General features: G+C 43.9%; 1 protein-coding gene across 2 annotated transcripts in view; it reads right to left on the reverse strand.

The window, feature by feature from the left end:
- Positions 1-3,400: 3,400 nt before the first annotated feature.
- MAPKAPK3 (MAPK activated protein kinase 3) overlaps positions 3,401-16,326 on the reverse strand; it is a 52,679-nt gene continuing 39,753 nt past the window's right edge. For both annotated transcript variants that reach the window (XM_058812871.1, XM_058812872.1), the window contains exons 5-11: positions 14,744-14,823; positions 13,148-13,271; positions 11,618-11,693; positions 11,339-11,463; positions 9,413-9,498; positions 6,712-6,792; positions 3,401-5,355 (exon numbers count right to left, since the gene is read on the reverse strand). In XM_058812871.1, coding sequence (XP_058668854.1) covers positions 5,197-5,355; positions 6,712-6,792; positions 9,413-9,498; positions 11,339-11,463; positions 11,618-11,693; positions 13,148-13,271; positions 14,744-14,823 — 731 coding nt within the window. In that variant the 3' untranslated portion in view covers positions 3,401-5,196. The remainder of the gene's footprint in view (positions 5,356-6,711; positions 6,793-9,412; positions 9,499-11,338; positions 11,464-11,617; positions 11,694-13,147; positions 13,272-14,743; positions 14,824-16,326) is intronic.

Below are 16,326 nucleotides of genomic sequence, written 5' to 3' on the forward strand. Positions count from 1 at the left end.
ATGGTGTCAGAGCAGCAGAGATTTCACCAGGACCTGCAGCCCCACACAGCTGAACCATGGCTGTTATCAGCAGCTCTGGGAACTGAACTCAAGGCCAAGACACCTTTAGGACACCCCTCCCCTGATAAAAGACAGCCTGGCCCTTCCATCATCTCCAGCTATTTGAAAGACACTCTTCCCTCTTTTGGCTTCTGGAAACTCAAAGCACTGCAGTACATTTCAGCAACTGCTTCTTCCTGTGGTCCCAAATTGCAGGAAGAAACCCACTGACAGTGATGTCTCTGTGCCTTCATGCACTTAGAGCAGACCTGTGAGACTTTGGCATCTGGCAGATTCATGAGGCAGGAAATTTAAAAATAAATTTAATGCTAGGCATCATTTACAGATTTACCAGAATAGATGTTCATCTACAGTCACAGGGTTATCTTCCACATTTCCCTAGAGTGCAGCAACATCCTCCTTCTCCAGTGCTAAAAAAGACTAATAAAGAGTTGAATCTATCTTGCTATGTCTGTACAGAGGTAGCACTTGCAGTAAAAAAGTAAGTTGGAGTAGAATACAACAGCAGACATTTCTTATCTTATTCTTCAACATGACATATCATCCCCCATTTCTGCTCCCTTTGCTCCATAAATTCCTCTAACCACACAAACTGAAAATAAATAATCTTATTTTAAAGCCAGACTTAATTCTCAAAATAATTTTCTTTTACCTGGTGCAAAGATTTCAGGGAAACATTTCCTCAGCAAATGTTATTACCTTACCTAGAGCAAATGTTAGAGATTTGCTCTAACCTCTATTTTCCACAGGTGAGCTACATTTCAGTACAGAGATGAGGACTTGCTTGCTGGCTTGCAAGATTTTTAACAAGATTTTTTTGTTTTGAGAGTGTTCTCTGCCTTTCAGGTTTGCTTCATTGCCTTCATCCTTTTTAGGCTCTCTAAAAGAGAATTAACCATGTCCATTCCCAGCTTTGCTAGCTCCACTACTGAGAATAGTTGGATGAAGAGGGGAAATATTGAAGCCTAAAAAAAAGAAAATTCTGATATTTCCACAATAACCCCCCCCAAAACATTTAATCTTTAAAAAAGGAGCTCTCCTGCATGTGAAGTCATTCCCTGCTTGCTTCCTTCTCTTTGTCCCTGAGGTTTGTTAGCTGAGCTGGCTCCATCCTTGGGCTAAGCAGGAGAACACATGAGAGCAGCTGAGCACACATTAACACCTCCTCCCCACCTGGACCACAGGTCTAAAACACTACAAGGGCTCATGATGCCCTGCAAGTAATTAAAACCTTTGGCTCTCTCCTCCTCACTAAACCTTCCTCTTCTCAAAAGAACCTCTGTCTAAACATGGGCCAAATAAAGTGTGAATTGAAAAGAGGACAGGGAAATTAGATCAAACTGAGTACGTAGCATTCTCATTATCCCTCATGTCAGACAAGTCAGAAGCACTTATGTAATTGGGCCTCCAGACTCAAGGCAGTGAAGTGTTAAGACAGAAAAGCAATCCCAGGACTGCATGCTGGGTTTTGACAAATAGAAAAACACAGAATTAGGCCAAGAGCTTCTCATTAATGTGAGTTTTTAATTGTAGCATGTCAAACCCAGGTTCACCATGTGGCACATGTGGTCAAAGAGGTAAGAAAGTGTGTAGTGCAAAAGCTGGGAGAGGGAGGGAGGGAGGGAATTTCCTGTGTCCCTGGGCACACATTTGTGTGTGGATCAGAGCAGAGCCCTGGTGAGAGCCCATGACCCACGTGTGAGCAGCACAGTGCACAGAACCACAGGGGGAGGCAGCGGCCCATGAGCAATCCCTGTGAAAAGGGATGGGGGTGGGGAATTGTGCACAGGCCTTTTTTTAGCTTCTGCTGGAAAAAACAAATAGACCTTTTAATCTGTGTTCTCCTTGAAGCCTTCTCTATTGACCATTCATTTCTTCTGTCCCTTCCCAGCTCTTTACCTCCTCTATATGGCTGATGAATATGCAAATGCACAATCAGTTCTGTAATAGCCTATCCTTTCTAAAAACAGGCTATAAATTTGGATCCTGAGCAGCAGGTTCTAAAAAGCCTATTATATGACATGGCTGGGGGAAGAGACCAAACACCAGAGCTCACCAGAGCTCTTTAAAACCTGTGTGAATGCAGGGAGGAGGAGGGTCCTCCCCAGAGCCTTGCTGGCAGCCAGAGGGACAACACCTTCTGCAGAGCCATGCACCAGAGCAGGGCCTGAGACACTGCAGGGGAGCTGAAGGCTGATTCAGTTTGGGGGAGCTGATGGCAGGTTGGCTTTGGGGAGCTGAGGGCAGACTCAGATTTGGGGAGGTGAGGGCAGGCTGGCTTTGGGGAGCTGAGGGCAGGCTCAGATTTGGAGAGCTGAGGGCAGGCTCAGATTTGGGGAGCTGAGGGCAGGCTCAGATTTGGGGAGCTGAGGGCAGGCTCAGATTTGGGGAGTGCTCAGAACCAGCAGGGCAGGTTACCAGTGGTGCAGCAGGGCCAAGCCCATTGGATGCTCCGTCCATCCCTACATCTCCATGGAGCACACAGGCCCTGCTGGGGCACACAGGCCCTGCTGGGAAATGCCTGCACCCCAAACCTGGTCCCTGGCAGCCCCTCCCAGCTGCAGGTGACACAGAGCCAGGTACAACACAAGCTGTCCTGCTCCACCGGGATGCAGAAGGCAGCAGTGCCTGGAGCAGGGCAGCATTTTGAGGCAGCTGTTTCCCAGCTCCCAAGGAGTCTCCTCCTTCCCTCTGTGCAATAAACGCAAACCCTTCTGTCCAATACTTGCATACATTTCCATGTCTGCCATTTTGAGGCCCTCCTCTGGTTTCTGCAAGGCTTTACAGCATTCCTGGGTGCTGCAGGGTAGAAGGCAAGAACTGTTAGTGTGAGTTTAATGAGATGGGATTGTCCTGCTGCACAGGGACAGAAAGCTGAAGGTGCTGTGCCAGGTGCCTCAGTTTCAGCTTCTGGTCTGCAGTTAATACTGAAAGCCCACAGGAAGGAACCAGGCCCAGGTGTGTTTTACAGGAACAGTGTGTACACCCAGGAACAGACACATCTTTGAGCTCCAGAATGAACTGACAAGCCAGGTGGGAACTGAGAACTCCTGCTCAAGCCTTGGCCAAGGCAGAGGAAAAAAAAGTTGGTTTGCAACAGTTTCAGTGGCCCTGTCCCTGAGGCAGACAGGACAGTGCACTACACACTGCTTGCCCTGGGAACATCCATCACCCTGCTGGGGCACAGAGATGGAATGGCAGCAATTATGTACATTTCTCCCTCAAAAAAATTAGATAAAGGGACAGAAACTTGGACCTGGCTCTAATTCCAACTGTTGCATCCTGAACACATCACAACTCTTCATTTGCAGGTAGTGAATAATATTTGCATAATTCATTGGAGTAATGTGGCAAAACAAAAACATAAAGGACATGCTATAATCACAGATACCTGAAACATGAAATAATTTATAAACACAACTTTACAGAAATTGATATAAAACCTTCTGATCTTATAAAATGTTCAAAGCTGGGCAGCTTTTGAATGTGGACATCATGGAACAATTTCCTTCTCCTCTTCCCTGTCACCTTCAACACAATGTATCTTGCAAAGCAATGCAAACTCTGCAACAACTCAACAAAACCAGGGATGACAGGAAGAAGGAATGTTAAAAACTGATTTTAATAAATCATGTTACAAAACCCTAGGACAAGTTCACAAAGGAGAAGTGAGGTCTCATTCACTACTCTGAAGATGGGAACTGGGCTCCCCAGACAAGGTCCAAAGCCTTGAGCTGAGCTTTGCTGTGTGTCACTGCTCTGACAATTCAGAGCCACTCTGGAGCCCTGTTTTTCTTTTTGTCTTTCTACACTCTTGCAAGCTTATTAACACAGTACTGTGTTCCTACCTCAAAGGTGTACTTGCTTGCATCACTGGAAGAACATCATATTCATCCCAAACTCTGATAACACTTTCACAAATATTTGCTTCACCTAAACTAAAAATAAAGCCAAACTCCAAAATACAGTGAGAGAAAATATTTTGATCACAAAATAAAACATACCAGCAAACCAAGGCCGGGTTCCCATGAAACAAGAAGAATTAAAATAGGAAAAAAATAATGGGTGGATGTACTTAAAAGTAATCTTTCTTAAGTAGTTAAAATCTTTGGATCCTGAAACACCACCAAATCACCATAAATAAAGTACCATCCTCCCTGCTCCTGACCCCAGGAAACAAACCAATCCCAACACCCCACAATTTGTTGTGATCAGCACATCTTAGGCACAGGATCTGGAGATAATTACCAGAAGGGATGCTGGCAGATTACAGGGTCCATTCAGAGAACATGCATTTGCCACTTCTTCCCCAAACTTCAGAAGTCTTTCTTCTAAAGCAATCCCTTGCACGTCCAGCTGCACGCCCTGGAGGTTGTGAATCCAAGGGGAACAGCAATATTCTCTGCAGGATGCTTTCAACTACTTAAATCCTGACTGAAACTCTTCACATAAAGTACCAGTTAAATTGAAAACATTACAAGAGAGGGGTCTGACAGTGGCAAAGATACAACATAGTGGCTACAGCTCAGAAAATTTACATGTTATCAAATGGGAATCCATGACAAACTCAGATCTTCACATGAGACTATACCGAAGACTTTATGGAGATGGAAATGGAAATGAATGGATGCTTTTTCCTGTAACAAGAATATCTGTTTACAGTTTAGGTGATATTCTGTAACTATAGGAGGTAAGTTTGGAAATATAGACTATTACCAATTCTACCAAACTACTAAAACACTCTTAGCAGAACACTTGGCACTTTCCTATTCCCCAGCTGAAAACAGCAGCAGAAGTTACTCTTGTAGATGGCTGTTGAAGCCCCAGTGCATTAATGTGCTGAGACTGTCTCCTGTTCTCTCCTCTTGTCCTACACAGCTAAAGCCAAACCAAAAACCTGTAACATTTCTGGTATTACTGTACCTTCCCTTGCAATATGGAACAGAATCATGTCAGATCCATAAGTCTTCAAAAGTGATTCAAGTTATCAAAACGTTATCACACTGTTCCCTCTTTGCAGGACAGCATCTTCATGGTCTCATTGCCTTTGTGGTGTGGGCTGAGGCGATCCCATGATTTTAACTTGCTCTGTTTAACTTTTACCCTGTACCCCCAGGTCCCTCCTGGCTCCTGCCCTCACTGGTTGTTGCAGCCCGGGGCGGCGGAGGAGGCGCCCGCCTGCTTCTGCTTCTTGCGGCGCTTGTTCAGCAGGCGGTTGTTGGACGTCTTCAAGTCTTTGATTTTCACCTGATCATAGTCCACCCTCATGGTAGCCAGAGCACTGGTCATCTCCTCCTGAAAGCAAGCAAGCAATGTAGTGAAACCCCTGAGGCACTGAGTGCATGGTCACCCCACCCTAGAGCCCGGAGAGGAGGGACACAAGGAGCCCTCTGTCCGCCCTGGGCAGCAAGGGCTGAGCCCTCTGTGCTCTGCACCAGGAACCAACCACTCCACTGGTGCCTCCTTCCACCAGGGCTCAGCAGGAGCTGCTCTCATAGCAATTCACAGGGAGCACACAGGACCACGCTCTGCTGGCCTAAATTCCACCTGTCCTTATCCCAGCACCTCTCCCTGGCTGGCTCTGTGCCTCCACACAAAGTACGTGCTTCAAATTCACACACCTCCTTAGTTTGCATTAATGCTTAAGTACAGGAACATTCTCAACTTTTTAATAAGGTTGTAGAGAAAAATCTGCTAAAGTAAACAAATGTCTAAGCATTTGGTTCAGGAAAGGAAAAACAATTCCATATCATGAGTATGTTGGTAGCTCGAGGGAATACCTCTGGGACCTACACAGAAGCACAAGCATAAGAAATTCTCAGAAACATGGAAAATAAGGCAGCTAAGTGAAAATATCTGCTTGATCTCTGACTCAGAAGGTAAATGTTGCCTAGGTCTCAAAAAAATTTTACCATTACATAGCTCAACAGCTGAGACTACACATCAGTGATTTAAATAAAATCAGTAGTAAATAAAATACACTACAGGAATGTTGCAATTGTCAAAATTCTAGGAACTTGAAGTGCAGAAAACTCAGAATTAATTGTAAAAGTATGTAAACCTGTTAAAGGCCAGCAGTAAAGAGTTAAGACTTTCAGTGTGCCCTACAGCAGGAAGCATTCAGCTGTCATTGGTACACACAGCAGGTGGGGCACCTGCTTAGATTAAGATAATTTTTTTTTCTCTGCTCTTCCCCCCACCAAATGACATAACAAGACAAGACTAAGGTTATTCAGTGCTGTTCCACAATTCAAAAGCACTACAGAAAAGAATGTAGCTCAGCCCTCCTACTTGTCCAGCTACATTTTCATCACATTCTTCACTGTAATGAAGTTCCAACTGCCCCAGCACTGTCCTTCTCCTCCCTGGGCACATGCAGAGGCTCAGCAGGAGCATCATTCATGCCTTTGATCACAAACACCATCTTTGCTGATATCTGGTGCAGCTGTAAGACTGCCAATGAAGCTCAAACATTGAGCTTTATTCCTTCTTTTTTAAAACAGTTCTCATATACACTGCTGTTCTAACCAAGGCTGTTTATGGCACCCTTGTTTGACATGATTGTATTCAAAATAGCCACAGTATCCAAGGCAGCACGTTTCATCTCCTAGCACTCTTGACTTAAAGAAATCTGAATTTGGATTGACTCACTTTAACTTCATCCCAGTGGTCTTTATCCTCTTGCAGGACCCGTGCAGTGTGAAGAGGAGTTGGTGGCACTGACATTGATCTCTGAGAACAAAGAAAAACACCAAAAGAAATTCTGAAAAACAACATTTGGGAAGTGATTTCTTGCTCTTCTCTGTGTATGAAGGGCATAAAATTTGATCTAATGTATTCCAATGGCTCTCATTATTCCTGCTTCCAATCACTCCACAAATGAACTCATGTGCAGGAGAAAAGGACTACATTCCCCACACAATATTTAAAGAACAAAAGGAGAGAGAAATCACTGCTGAGCTCCTTTCACTCTACTCCCTTCCAGTCCAAACAACTTATCCAACCAGTGTTGGATAAATTTTTATGTATGTTTTAGATTTTAACTATTCATTAATCAATGTCTTAAAGTGGTTAATTTGACCTTTATCTCCTAGGATTTGTTGTAGGAGACATTTTCTTGCACATATGCATTAACTGACATCACCAGTTCATCAGACTAAGTGAGCCCCAAAGAGGAAATGACACAATTGTTCTGAGCAAGGCACAGCTCAGAAGACAGAGAATCCACATGAAACTGAGATCTCTGCTCATCTGCCACAAAAGATCAGGAGATACTTTACATTAGAATAAGGGACAATTTCTAAAGCATGAAGCACAGTTTCCCTGACTGAATTCGGAAAGAATCATGGCAATTCTTGCCAGCCCCTAACCCAAACTATAATTTCATTTGGATACTCTATTTTCCTTATGCTTTCTACCCAAACTTGCTGTTTTCTGCTGTGGCATCCTACAGCTGCATGTCAACAGAGTCTAAGGAGATCCCTGTAAAACAAACCCCACACTGGAACCAGTGCTTCTTGCTTATGCTCCCCCAGGCTCAGAGCAGCAGTGCAGCAGTCTCAGAAGTGAAGCAGAAATCCTGACTCCTCTGGACAAGGACCCCAGCTGGCCAGGGTACAGTTTTGTCAAACACAGCTGGGAGAAGAGAAATGGAAAACAAGCAGACTGGTTGCAGTGCTGTCCCTGTCACTGCTTCCCTGTGGAAGGTGCTTTTCTGCTGCTTGTTAAAAAAATCTTATAGACAAGGAACTAAATGAGTCTGTGCTCCACCTAAACTGACAGTTTTTGCCTACTTCACAGTAAAACACTTCTGTCATCCATCTCAAAGAAAAAAAAAAAAAAAGAGGGGAAAGAAAAAAAAAAAGAGCCACAAGCACCCTCCCCCGCTGCTTGTGCAACTCCCCAGACATGTTTCCACTTTGGGATTTAGGAAAAGGGGGAACACAGACATTCACTGCTCTGGTCTTTCCCTCTCCCTCCCTCTGGCCCTGTGAGCTATAGGTTCAGCAGAAAAGAAAGCCAAGCTGCAGCTTCCCTCCAGGAAGGGTGTTGGAGCAGGGCTCCAGTTGGAGCAGGTGCAGCAGGGTCTGCAGACCCTGTCTCTAATCTCCTCCTCATTAATTGGCTCTGTGCATATTCCAATAACAAGTGTCACTGTAGGTGGCAGCTTCCTCAGCTATTAGGCACTCACTCCATGAAATTCCTCACCTGCTGACTTCTGAAACACCTTCTTGGGGCTTCAGACACTCAGAGCTGGAGGTGTTTATTCTGAGCAGTGATTACATTTTTATTTGGTTAAAAAAGACTCAGAAATATTGTCTGGGGTCTGTTCTACAGAGTCTTTACAACCTCAGTTTCTCAACCCCGAATGACAACACCTTTCTACTCCATCAGGATGTCCTACAGCTGCATTTCACTTCATACCGAGGGCTTCCAGGCATTGTAGGAATGGGGACAATCAGCCTCACCTCTGCTTCTGCCCATGCTTTGAGGATCAGCACAGACACACCAGCACTATGGGAACAAAGGGAATCCTACAGCAGAAATCATTCTGTTCCTGGCTGATGATTCTTTGGGCAGCAAGAACAAGACTGGTATTTTTTTAGACACAAATGTGAGAAGTATAACCTACTATTTTGAGGGACACCTACAGAGCAGAGATGGTAACATGAAACTCAGTCTTCTGGGATTTGTGTCTCTTGTTTGAAATAAACCATACTGTATTAATAAAGTATTTTTTTCTTTTTTCCCAAAAAAAAAAAAAAATCTTTTAAAGAGAAGTAAATGCAACAAAGTCATGGAATGAAACCTGATCTGGGACTATAAATAGCTCTGTGTACCACCCTACCTGGCAATCTCTCACATGGAAAAAGAGACCCTTGCTCCTCCCCCATGCATTTCCAAACTCTGCCAAGGATGAGAATTCCCACTGAGCACAGGAGCATGTTCACCCTAACACAGCTATGCACAATGGTGCCTGAGACCACTAATAATAGCTCTTTAAATCCTGCACTGATGAAGTAAGCACACAGAGTTTATTTTTATATTTTTAAAGAGAGTAACACATGCATATGCTGCAGAGTCAACAGAGACTGCCTGCTCACAGAACACAGAGACATTTTTGGCTGTTGCTTCCAAGGACACGACTGCGGGTGTCTCCCCTTGTGTGTCCTCTGCTAACAGCAAGAAGAATTGTGGTTTTACAGGCAGGTGACCCTCTGAGGAGGGCACAGGAGGTTAATTAAGGGACCAGCAGTAATAACAGCCCTTCTCTTGCTGTGCTGTGTGGAGCAATTCCCAAGTTCTGCATGTAAGAATCAATTTGTGGTATAAAAAGTGATCTAAGACTCACATTAATCCAAGGGTGATTCATAAACTGAGAGACTGTCATCCTCTCTGTTGGGTCAGTCTTCAGTAAATGGCGAATGAGTTGTTTGGCTGAAAAACAGAACCAACAGGGCATGGTGTAGTCCAGGACTGCATTCCCAAATAACCTTGGGAACACAAGCACCTGCTGAATGAAGAAACACCATTTTGCAAAACTGAAAACACCTCCCAGTTGCTGTGACTGTGCTAAGAAGCCATGTACAGTGGGGCAGGTTACTGTGTTTAAAGGGGCAAAACAGGAAAACATCCAAAACAAGAGGCAAGAAGGAAAGAAAAGACTGGGAATTCCAGCTCTGCTCTCTACATCACCAAACCAACTGCTTTGAGAGCAACAGCTGGAGGGAAAGAGAAGCACAGAGACAGAAAGCTGCTAAGCTGCCTGCCTCAAAGATGGCAACAAGCTGGGCATTATGGGCTGAATGAATACACAAGCTGATGTTTTGAGAAATGATGGAACACTAGCACAGGCTGTGGAAAAAAGGAACAATGAACTTTGCCAACTGAGAGGCCACTATAAAGACAAAAAAGTCAAATAAATGGATTGCACAAATTGGCTTTGCAGCAGCTTTCTGTGAACATGGGATTTGCCAAAGCAAGAGCACTAATAACTGAGATATGAGATGGTGAGAGGCTAGACAAGAGTTCCATTAATGTGGGTGGACAGACTGGAAACACTGCATCCAAAGGAAGTTATTTGGGACTTACACAAAATTTCCTTAGGAAACCTGTAAGAACTTCTAAAAAGGAGTTCTCTTTTAGGAACATCACATGCAAGACGACTAAATGCTTGTAAGAAGTTGCCAGAGGTACAAGTTTGATTTGTTGAGAGAGGCTGCAAAGGACAAGGACAGCACAACACAGGGGAAAAAAGCAGCATCCTCCTGCAGGTGCCTCATCAGCCTAAAGAACACCCACAGATGAGATGATCTTAATAGGATGGAAGGTAGAGGGCCCCTGTGTCCATCCACACAAGCACACAGAAACCCACACACAGTGCAAGTGCATATTCTCTCACCAAGCTCCTCTAGCCTGTTTTTAACTGCTGGAATATGAACAAGACCCAAAGCAGAAAAAATATTTAGCCAGAAACCCATGACTAAAACATCTCCCTCAACAATGTTCAGCAGGCTGTGCTGCACACAGCCACGAGGTGCAGTGAGGGGTGAAGATGCCACAGGGCAGAGCAGGGTCCAAGGATGATTTGTTACTGCTGAACAGCAGAAAACCAGGATCACAGCAGTATAAAGGGCTTGTAAGAAAAACAGATAAGCCCAGATATTGCTGACCCTTCTCTTTAATATGACAGGCAGGTGAGACTTCCAGCTTATGAGACTGGCAGGATAAGAGGGAATCAAAAATATCCACTTTCAGGACACTGATTTGAGCCCAGCAGCTTTTGATCAATGACTTATACAAAATAAATTGTTGACCTTGATTTAAGTGGCAGCTAGCAAATTCCCACATCCCAAAAAGCTAACATGAAAACTTGCCATCCTTGCTGGCTGGATCACCAAGGAGGGCAAAGACTGAATAAATTCTTAAGAGAGTTTGCCTTTCTTCCAGCTCAGCTTGCATTGGAGCTGTCCAGGCTGTCTCCTTTCTCAGGATTAGAGTCTTCTGTTTCAAGAGGGTTTAATATCAGCATTCACTAGCACTAGCTGGATTTTGAAAGAAGGTTTTCAGTAGTCATTTGCTTTTTGTAGCACAGAGGTTGCTGGCTGGTATCTCAGTTCCCAGTCATTCTCTGTAGCACCTTACAAAAAATGGATTTAAATTGTAGAGGAAAGGGAAACAAAAGCTCAGACAGATTTTTAGAAATAGTCTCTTTGTAAGCACTGCAGCACTGCACACCACCATGCTCCCACTCATCAGCACCAGGGAGGATTTTTACCTTCCTCTGACACTTCAGCCCACTCTGGATTGGGAAATCCATATTGCCCCATCCGAATTCTTCTCTTCATCCCTGGAGAAATGGCTTGACCGGTGTTGGAGTAGAATGGGGGGAACCCACACAGACTGTAAGAGTGGACAAAAGAGTTTTCATAACTAGGGGAGTCCTTTCACCTCTAAAAATGTTTTATTCAAGCTTATATTCTACTGCAGGCTGCAGGATCCCAGTGAACAATTACTTGTGAGTGCAGATTTAACAAGTTCCTTCCCAAATACTTACAGAATATATGTGATGACACCCAATGACCACATGTCACATGATTTGTCATACTTCTCAGGACCAAGGACTTCTGGGGCTGAAGAAGATTAAAATCACAGGTAAACAGAGTACCAGGTATTTCTCTTCATCTCCATTATTTTGTAAGTACCAGCACTTCAGCAACAGGTATCAGAGGCATTAAAAACCACAACTCACTGCAGGAACTGGGTAGCACTTTCGACTGACAAGTTCCTAAAGGCATTTAAAGTAGTTTTAAAAAGGAGGAACAGAGCTGGAAAAATGCCCTACTCCTCACCTTGGTGTCTCTCTGCTCAAGGGAGTACTAAGATTACCAAAAAGCAGAAGGAGCTACAGCTAAATGTGTGCAGGGAGACACTGCACTGAAAGAGGCAGGAGCATATGTTCCAGCAATCAGAATAGAAAGGCCCTACTGGAGCTGTGATAAAATTTTGAATGATACCTGGGTGGTGTGTTTAGCTCCAGCAGCTACAGGGCACTGTATTTTTCTTTGGCCTCCAGAGCATTATATTTTTTCCACTAAGTAACAAAATTAGACAGAGATACATTTAGAGGGGATTTTTTTGTCCCCTGGGGCAGGTAAACTGCCAGGGAGCTTGATTTTGTAAGGAAAATTATTCTTTAAACATATGAGCAATCATGCTGGTTTATAAAAAGGTGTTGAGAAGGGAAATGTCAGCTTGTTTATACACAAATATAAAGGCATAAAAACATACGTGTGTAAACTCCCTAACATTTTATCACTAAACCCAGCTCACAAAAATACAGAAGAAGGCATAAAAAAAAAGAGTATTGCTAATGTGATTGTCTGCTCCCAGTGAATAAGTCTCTTCCAATACAGAAAACTATACAAACTTTTATCAGAGAAGTAATTTTTCAAACAAATTAAGTCCTTTTCCCAGCAAAGAAATTCCAAGCATGGACTGCCCCAGTCAAACCATGTGATGAATGACTATTAACTCAAGACTAAAATGAGTGCATGAAGGACAGTCTGCTGTGGCATTCATTACACAGTGCTTCAACTTTGGAAAAAATGGAGGAAAAATTCTGCTGTGATTAAGTCGTGTTGGTTCTTCATTACTAATTCCTCAATTTGCCAGCTTAAAGAAGGTTTACAGCTGAGGCAATACTCTTCTCTCTTATTGCTTTAATTTAACCTATGGGAAGTTTAGCACAGAAATACCCAAATATCACAAAGCTCAATTCAAATTATGGCTTTTATTGCATCATTCAGAGGAAACACCAGGATTACTTCATGTGTAATCAGAAGGAATTCCTTCTCTCTCCTTGTGTATCTCCATTTGTATATCTTGTGAAGGCTTTTTCCTCTGTCACCAAGGCAGAAAGCAGGAGCACTGAACTGTACTGGAATCAGACTTCAGGTTTGGATTGGATCCCAGCTTAAATCCTGGAGGCTAACACTTCACATTACACCCAGAATAGAAGATTTCCCACCCACTGCAAGGGAAGGAATGACAGAAACACAGAAGAAATGTGCCTTGGATAACTCACCCACATAATAAGGAGTGTAACAGGGGGTCTGCAGTGCATTTACAGTGGTTTCTTTGGCAAAGCCGAAGTCTGTGAGTTTGAGCACAGGATCTTTGTCTTTAGATGTGTAAAGCAGGTTTTCAGGCTGGAAGGCCACCAAAAGAGGACAAACAGGACAATGAAGAGATGTCTCTAATGAGCTGACAGGTCAAATCCACCACCACCATTTAGGTCTTCTTACTTCTGTCACAACCCCATCAAACATACAGCAAGTTCCCTCCCAACAGGCAGCACTTCTCCTCAGGCTAAGCATCAACATCCTTCTTAGCAAGGTTATTTGGGAGAGAAAACCACAAAACCCTGTCCAGTGGGCATCCAGTCTGGATTCTTGAACCTCTCCCAGTTCCCTGCACTTCCTAGGACTGATCTGTGTGGTGACAGCAGCTGATCTGACATCACACTGAGCCTCAAGCACCCCAGGGGCAGGACAAGGGAAATCCTCAGCCAGAGCCCCCACAAGCAACTGACACAGCTCCATCAGAATTAACTGATACAGACACAGGCCCTTTGCTGCCCCCCCCCTCCTCTGTCTCCTGAAACCTGGGGTAATTCCACTCTTGCTCCACACTCCATACAGGCAGAAGTGGCACAGAGGGAAATACAAGCTCCTGTGCTCCAGAACAGGGACAACAGGGTATTTCCATTATCTCCAATTAGTTCAACTCATTTCCCAGTTTACCCCCTGGTGATACCATGATGTGTCAGCTCTCCCTCCAGCTAAACACACAAACATCTGTAGAAAATCCACCAGCTCAGAGCTGTGGAATTGATCTGATGTCTCAGTCTATCATTACAAGCACTGCTGTCCTGCACATTCCATCCCCTGCTGTGTCCCTGCACTGGAAATGCCAGAGTGCAGCGAGCTTGGCTTTGTTGTGCTGAGCATTTCAGAGCCTGAACATAAAATACAGCCCTACATATAATACAGCCCTACACAAAATACAGCCCTACAAACTCTGACAAACACCTACAACGAGATTGGGGTGCAAATTTTACCTCATTAAATGCTGGCAGTAACTGAGATCTGCCTATTTTCCCAGATATTCACACACTTATTGAAGTGGGTTAAATGCATGAAATTGATATTGTTCCTCCCAGAAGTTTCCCCTTTTTCTGAAGGGGGTTGTGCTGCTTGGGGTTTTTGTGGATTTTTTTTTTTTTGTTTGGGTTTTTTTTTCTAATACAAGTATGATGCTGAAAGCAACTAATAACTGGCAAAGACTGTACATAGAGGCATCTATAAGTTACAGGTTCACTTGAAGGAGTGCTATTTTCTTGCTAATTAATGGATTGCAAGTGGGCAGTACCTCTTTAACTAAGCATCTGACTATCATGAGATTTTTCTGCATTCTGTACACAACTGGAAGGCATTAGCACACATGAATATTCTAACCTTGGACTAGTTGCAAACTAGTGAGCAAATCCTTTCTCACACTGGCAGAGGAACAGGAACACTTTGACCATCTGACTGCACTCCCAGCTCTGTTGAAATCACTGCTGCCCAAGTTTCCTCCTGCCATAAGCTCTATTCCCCAGCCCACACCCCTTGGGGCTCACCTTGACATCTCTGTGTGCAATGTTCATGGAGTGCAGGTACTGGATGGCTGTCCCAATGTCTCTCATTATTTCAGAGGCCTCTATAAATACAATTTTAGAGAAAGGTCACATTAACATTCCCACTGGAATTCAGGGACATGCTTGGGAATGCTCATGGCTTACAAACAGCTTGCTGGAACATGGGGCAAGCGTCAGGACTAGAGAAACCCTAAAATTAGCCCTAACAGCTGTGTTTTGGGTTTGCAGGCACCGAGCCCCCACTGCCTGGCTGCTCAGCCTCCTCCTGAGCAGGAACTGCAGCCCAACAGCTCAGACTCCTCAGGAACTTGGAAATTCGTGCTTTAATTTGCTCACCAAAAAAAGCAGCAAGAGCAGAGCAGGTACACAAGCAGCAACTGTTAAGAAAAGGAGCCCCAGCAAGAACCTATCTCTGATTGTCCAGGACATGTCCTTGGTTGTTTGAGACAGAAATTTAACTTTCAGCTTCTAGTTCAGGGGGATGATCTATCAGATTCTAAAAATAGAGCAACATAACAATATAGTAATTTTAGGATAGGTCACCTCTTAATTCCTCACTGTCTTTAGAAGTTTTTCATCAGGAGGAACAAAATCAACAGTTCTATTCAGCAAAGGCCAAACTGCCACGTTTGAAATAATGTTTCAAGAATTTAACATAGCCCCAGTGGGAAATTCTAGTGGTGGAATTAACTTGCAACAGCAATGCTCTGGGAGTCTGGAAGGGTTCAGTTACACAGGGAGGGGTTTCGGAGCAAGAATGACATTCCCATGTGAGCATTATATCACATCTCCATTGACAGGGAAACAACAGAAACTTCAACCTGACCCTCTGGGCTCTGCATAGGCAGAACTTGTACTGCAACCTGGAATCCTTTTTCACATGGCCTGAGAGTGAAACTATACCATCTCAGACAAGGACAATCAGAATGCAGAAACACTCCTGTTCTTTGGGGAAAACCTTGCACAACCTCCTCCCTCTTGGTCCTAATGGGAAGCTGTGGCTATATAAACAGGCAGTGAACCTGGGGAATCCAGTGGCACAGGGCTCATTCACCTCAGGAAAGAATGAAAGTGGTTTTTTTGTTTAACCAGGTGATTTCTGAGTAAGTAATTATGTTATACAATGCCCTGTAATGTAGAAAAGTAACGTTTTTAGTAGAGTGCAGTTGCTAAAATTCACAGAATCAGTTTTCTCCCTGGAATTTGGACATTAGGGAAGAACAAATAAAGTTTCTAAAAATGCTTATTTTCCCTGCACAAGTCTCTAACAGGACTAGAAAGGATTCATCCCAGGCTAGGAACCACACAAAAAGAAAACAGACTGGCCTCTAAACCAGACCTGCAAAATAAGTCACAGTAATTTACAAGCCTGGGTGTGTATTTTTCTGCTTCTAATCATTTTGTCGGGCCAATAGTTACAAACACTATCACCTTACAAATATTAATGGTTTCACTTTGAGCAGAAACGAGCTCTGGTCTGCTGTGAGGGGGCAAGGAGAACCATGGTCAATGGGACCTGTGGTTCTCTGTCAATAATAAATAGCAAAGACAATAAAAATGGCAAG

Source organism: Ammospiza caudacuta, chromosome 12 (genome assembly GCF_027887145.1).
Source record: "Ammospiza caudacuta isolate bAmmCau1 chromosome 12, bAmmCau1.pri, whole genome shotgun sequence".
In the NCBI taxonomy this organism is placed as follows: Eukaryota; Metazoa; Chordata; class Aves; order Passeriformes; family Passerellidae; genus Ammospiza; species Ammospiza caudacuta.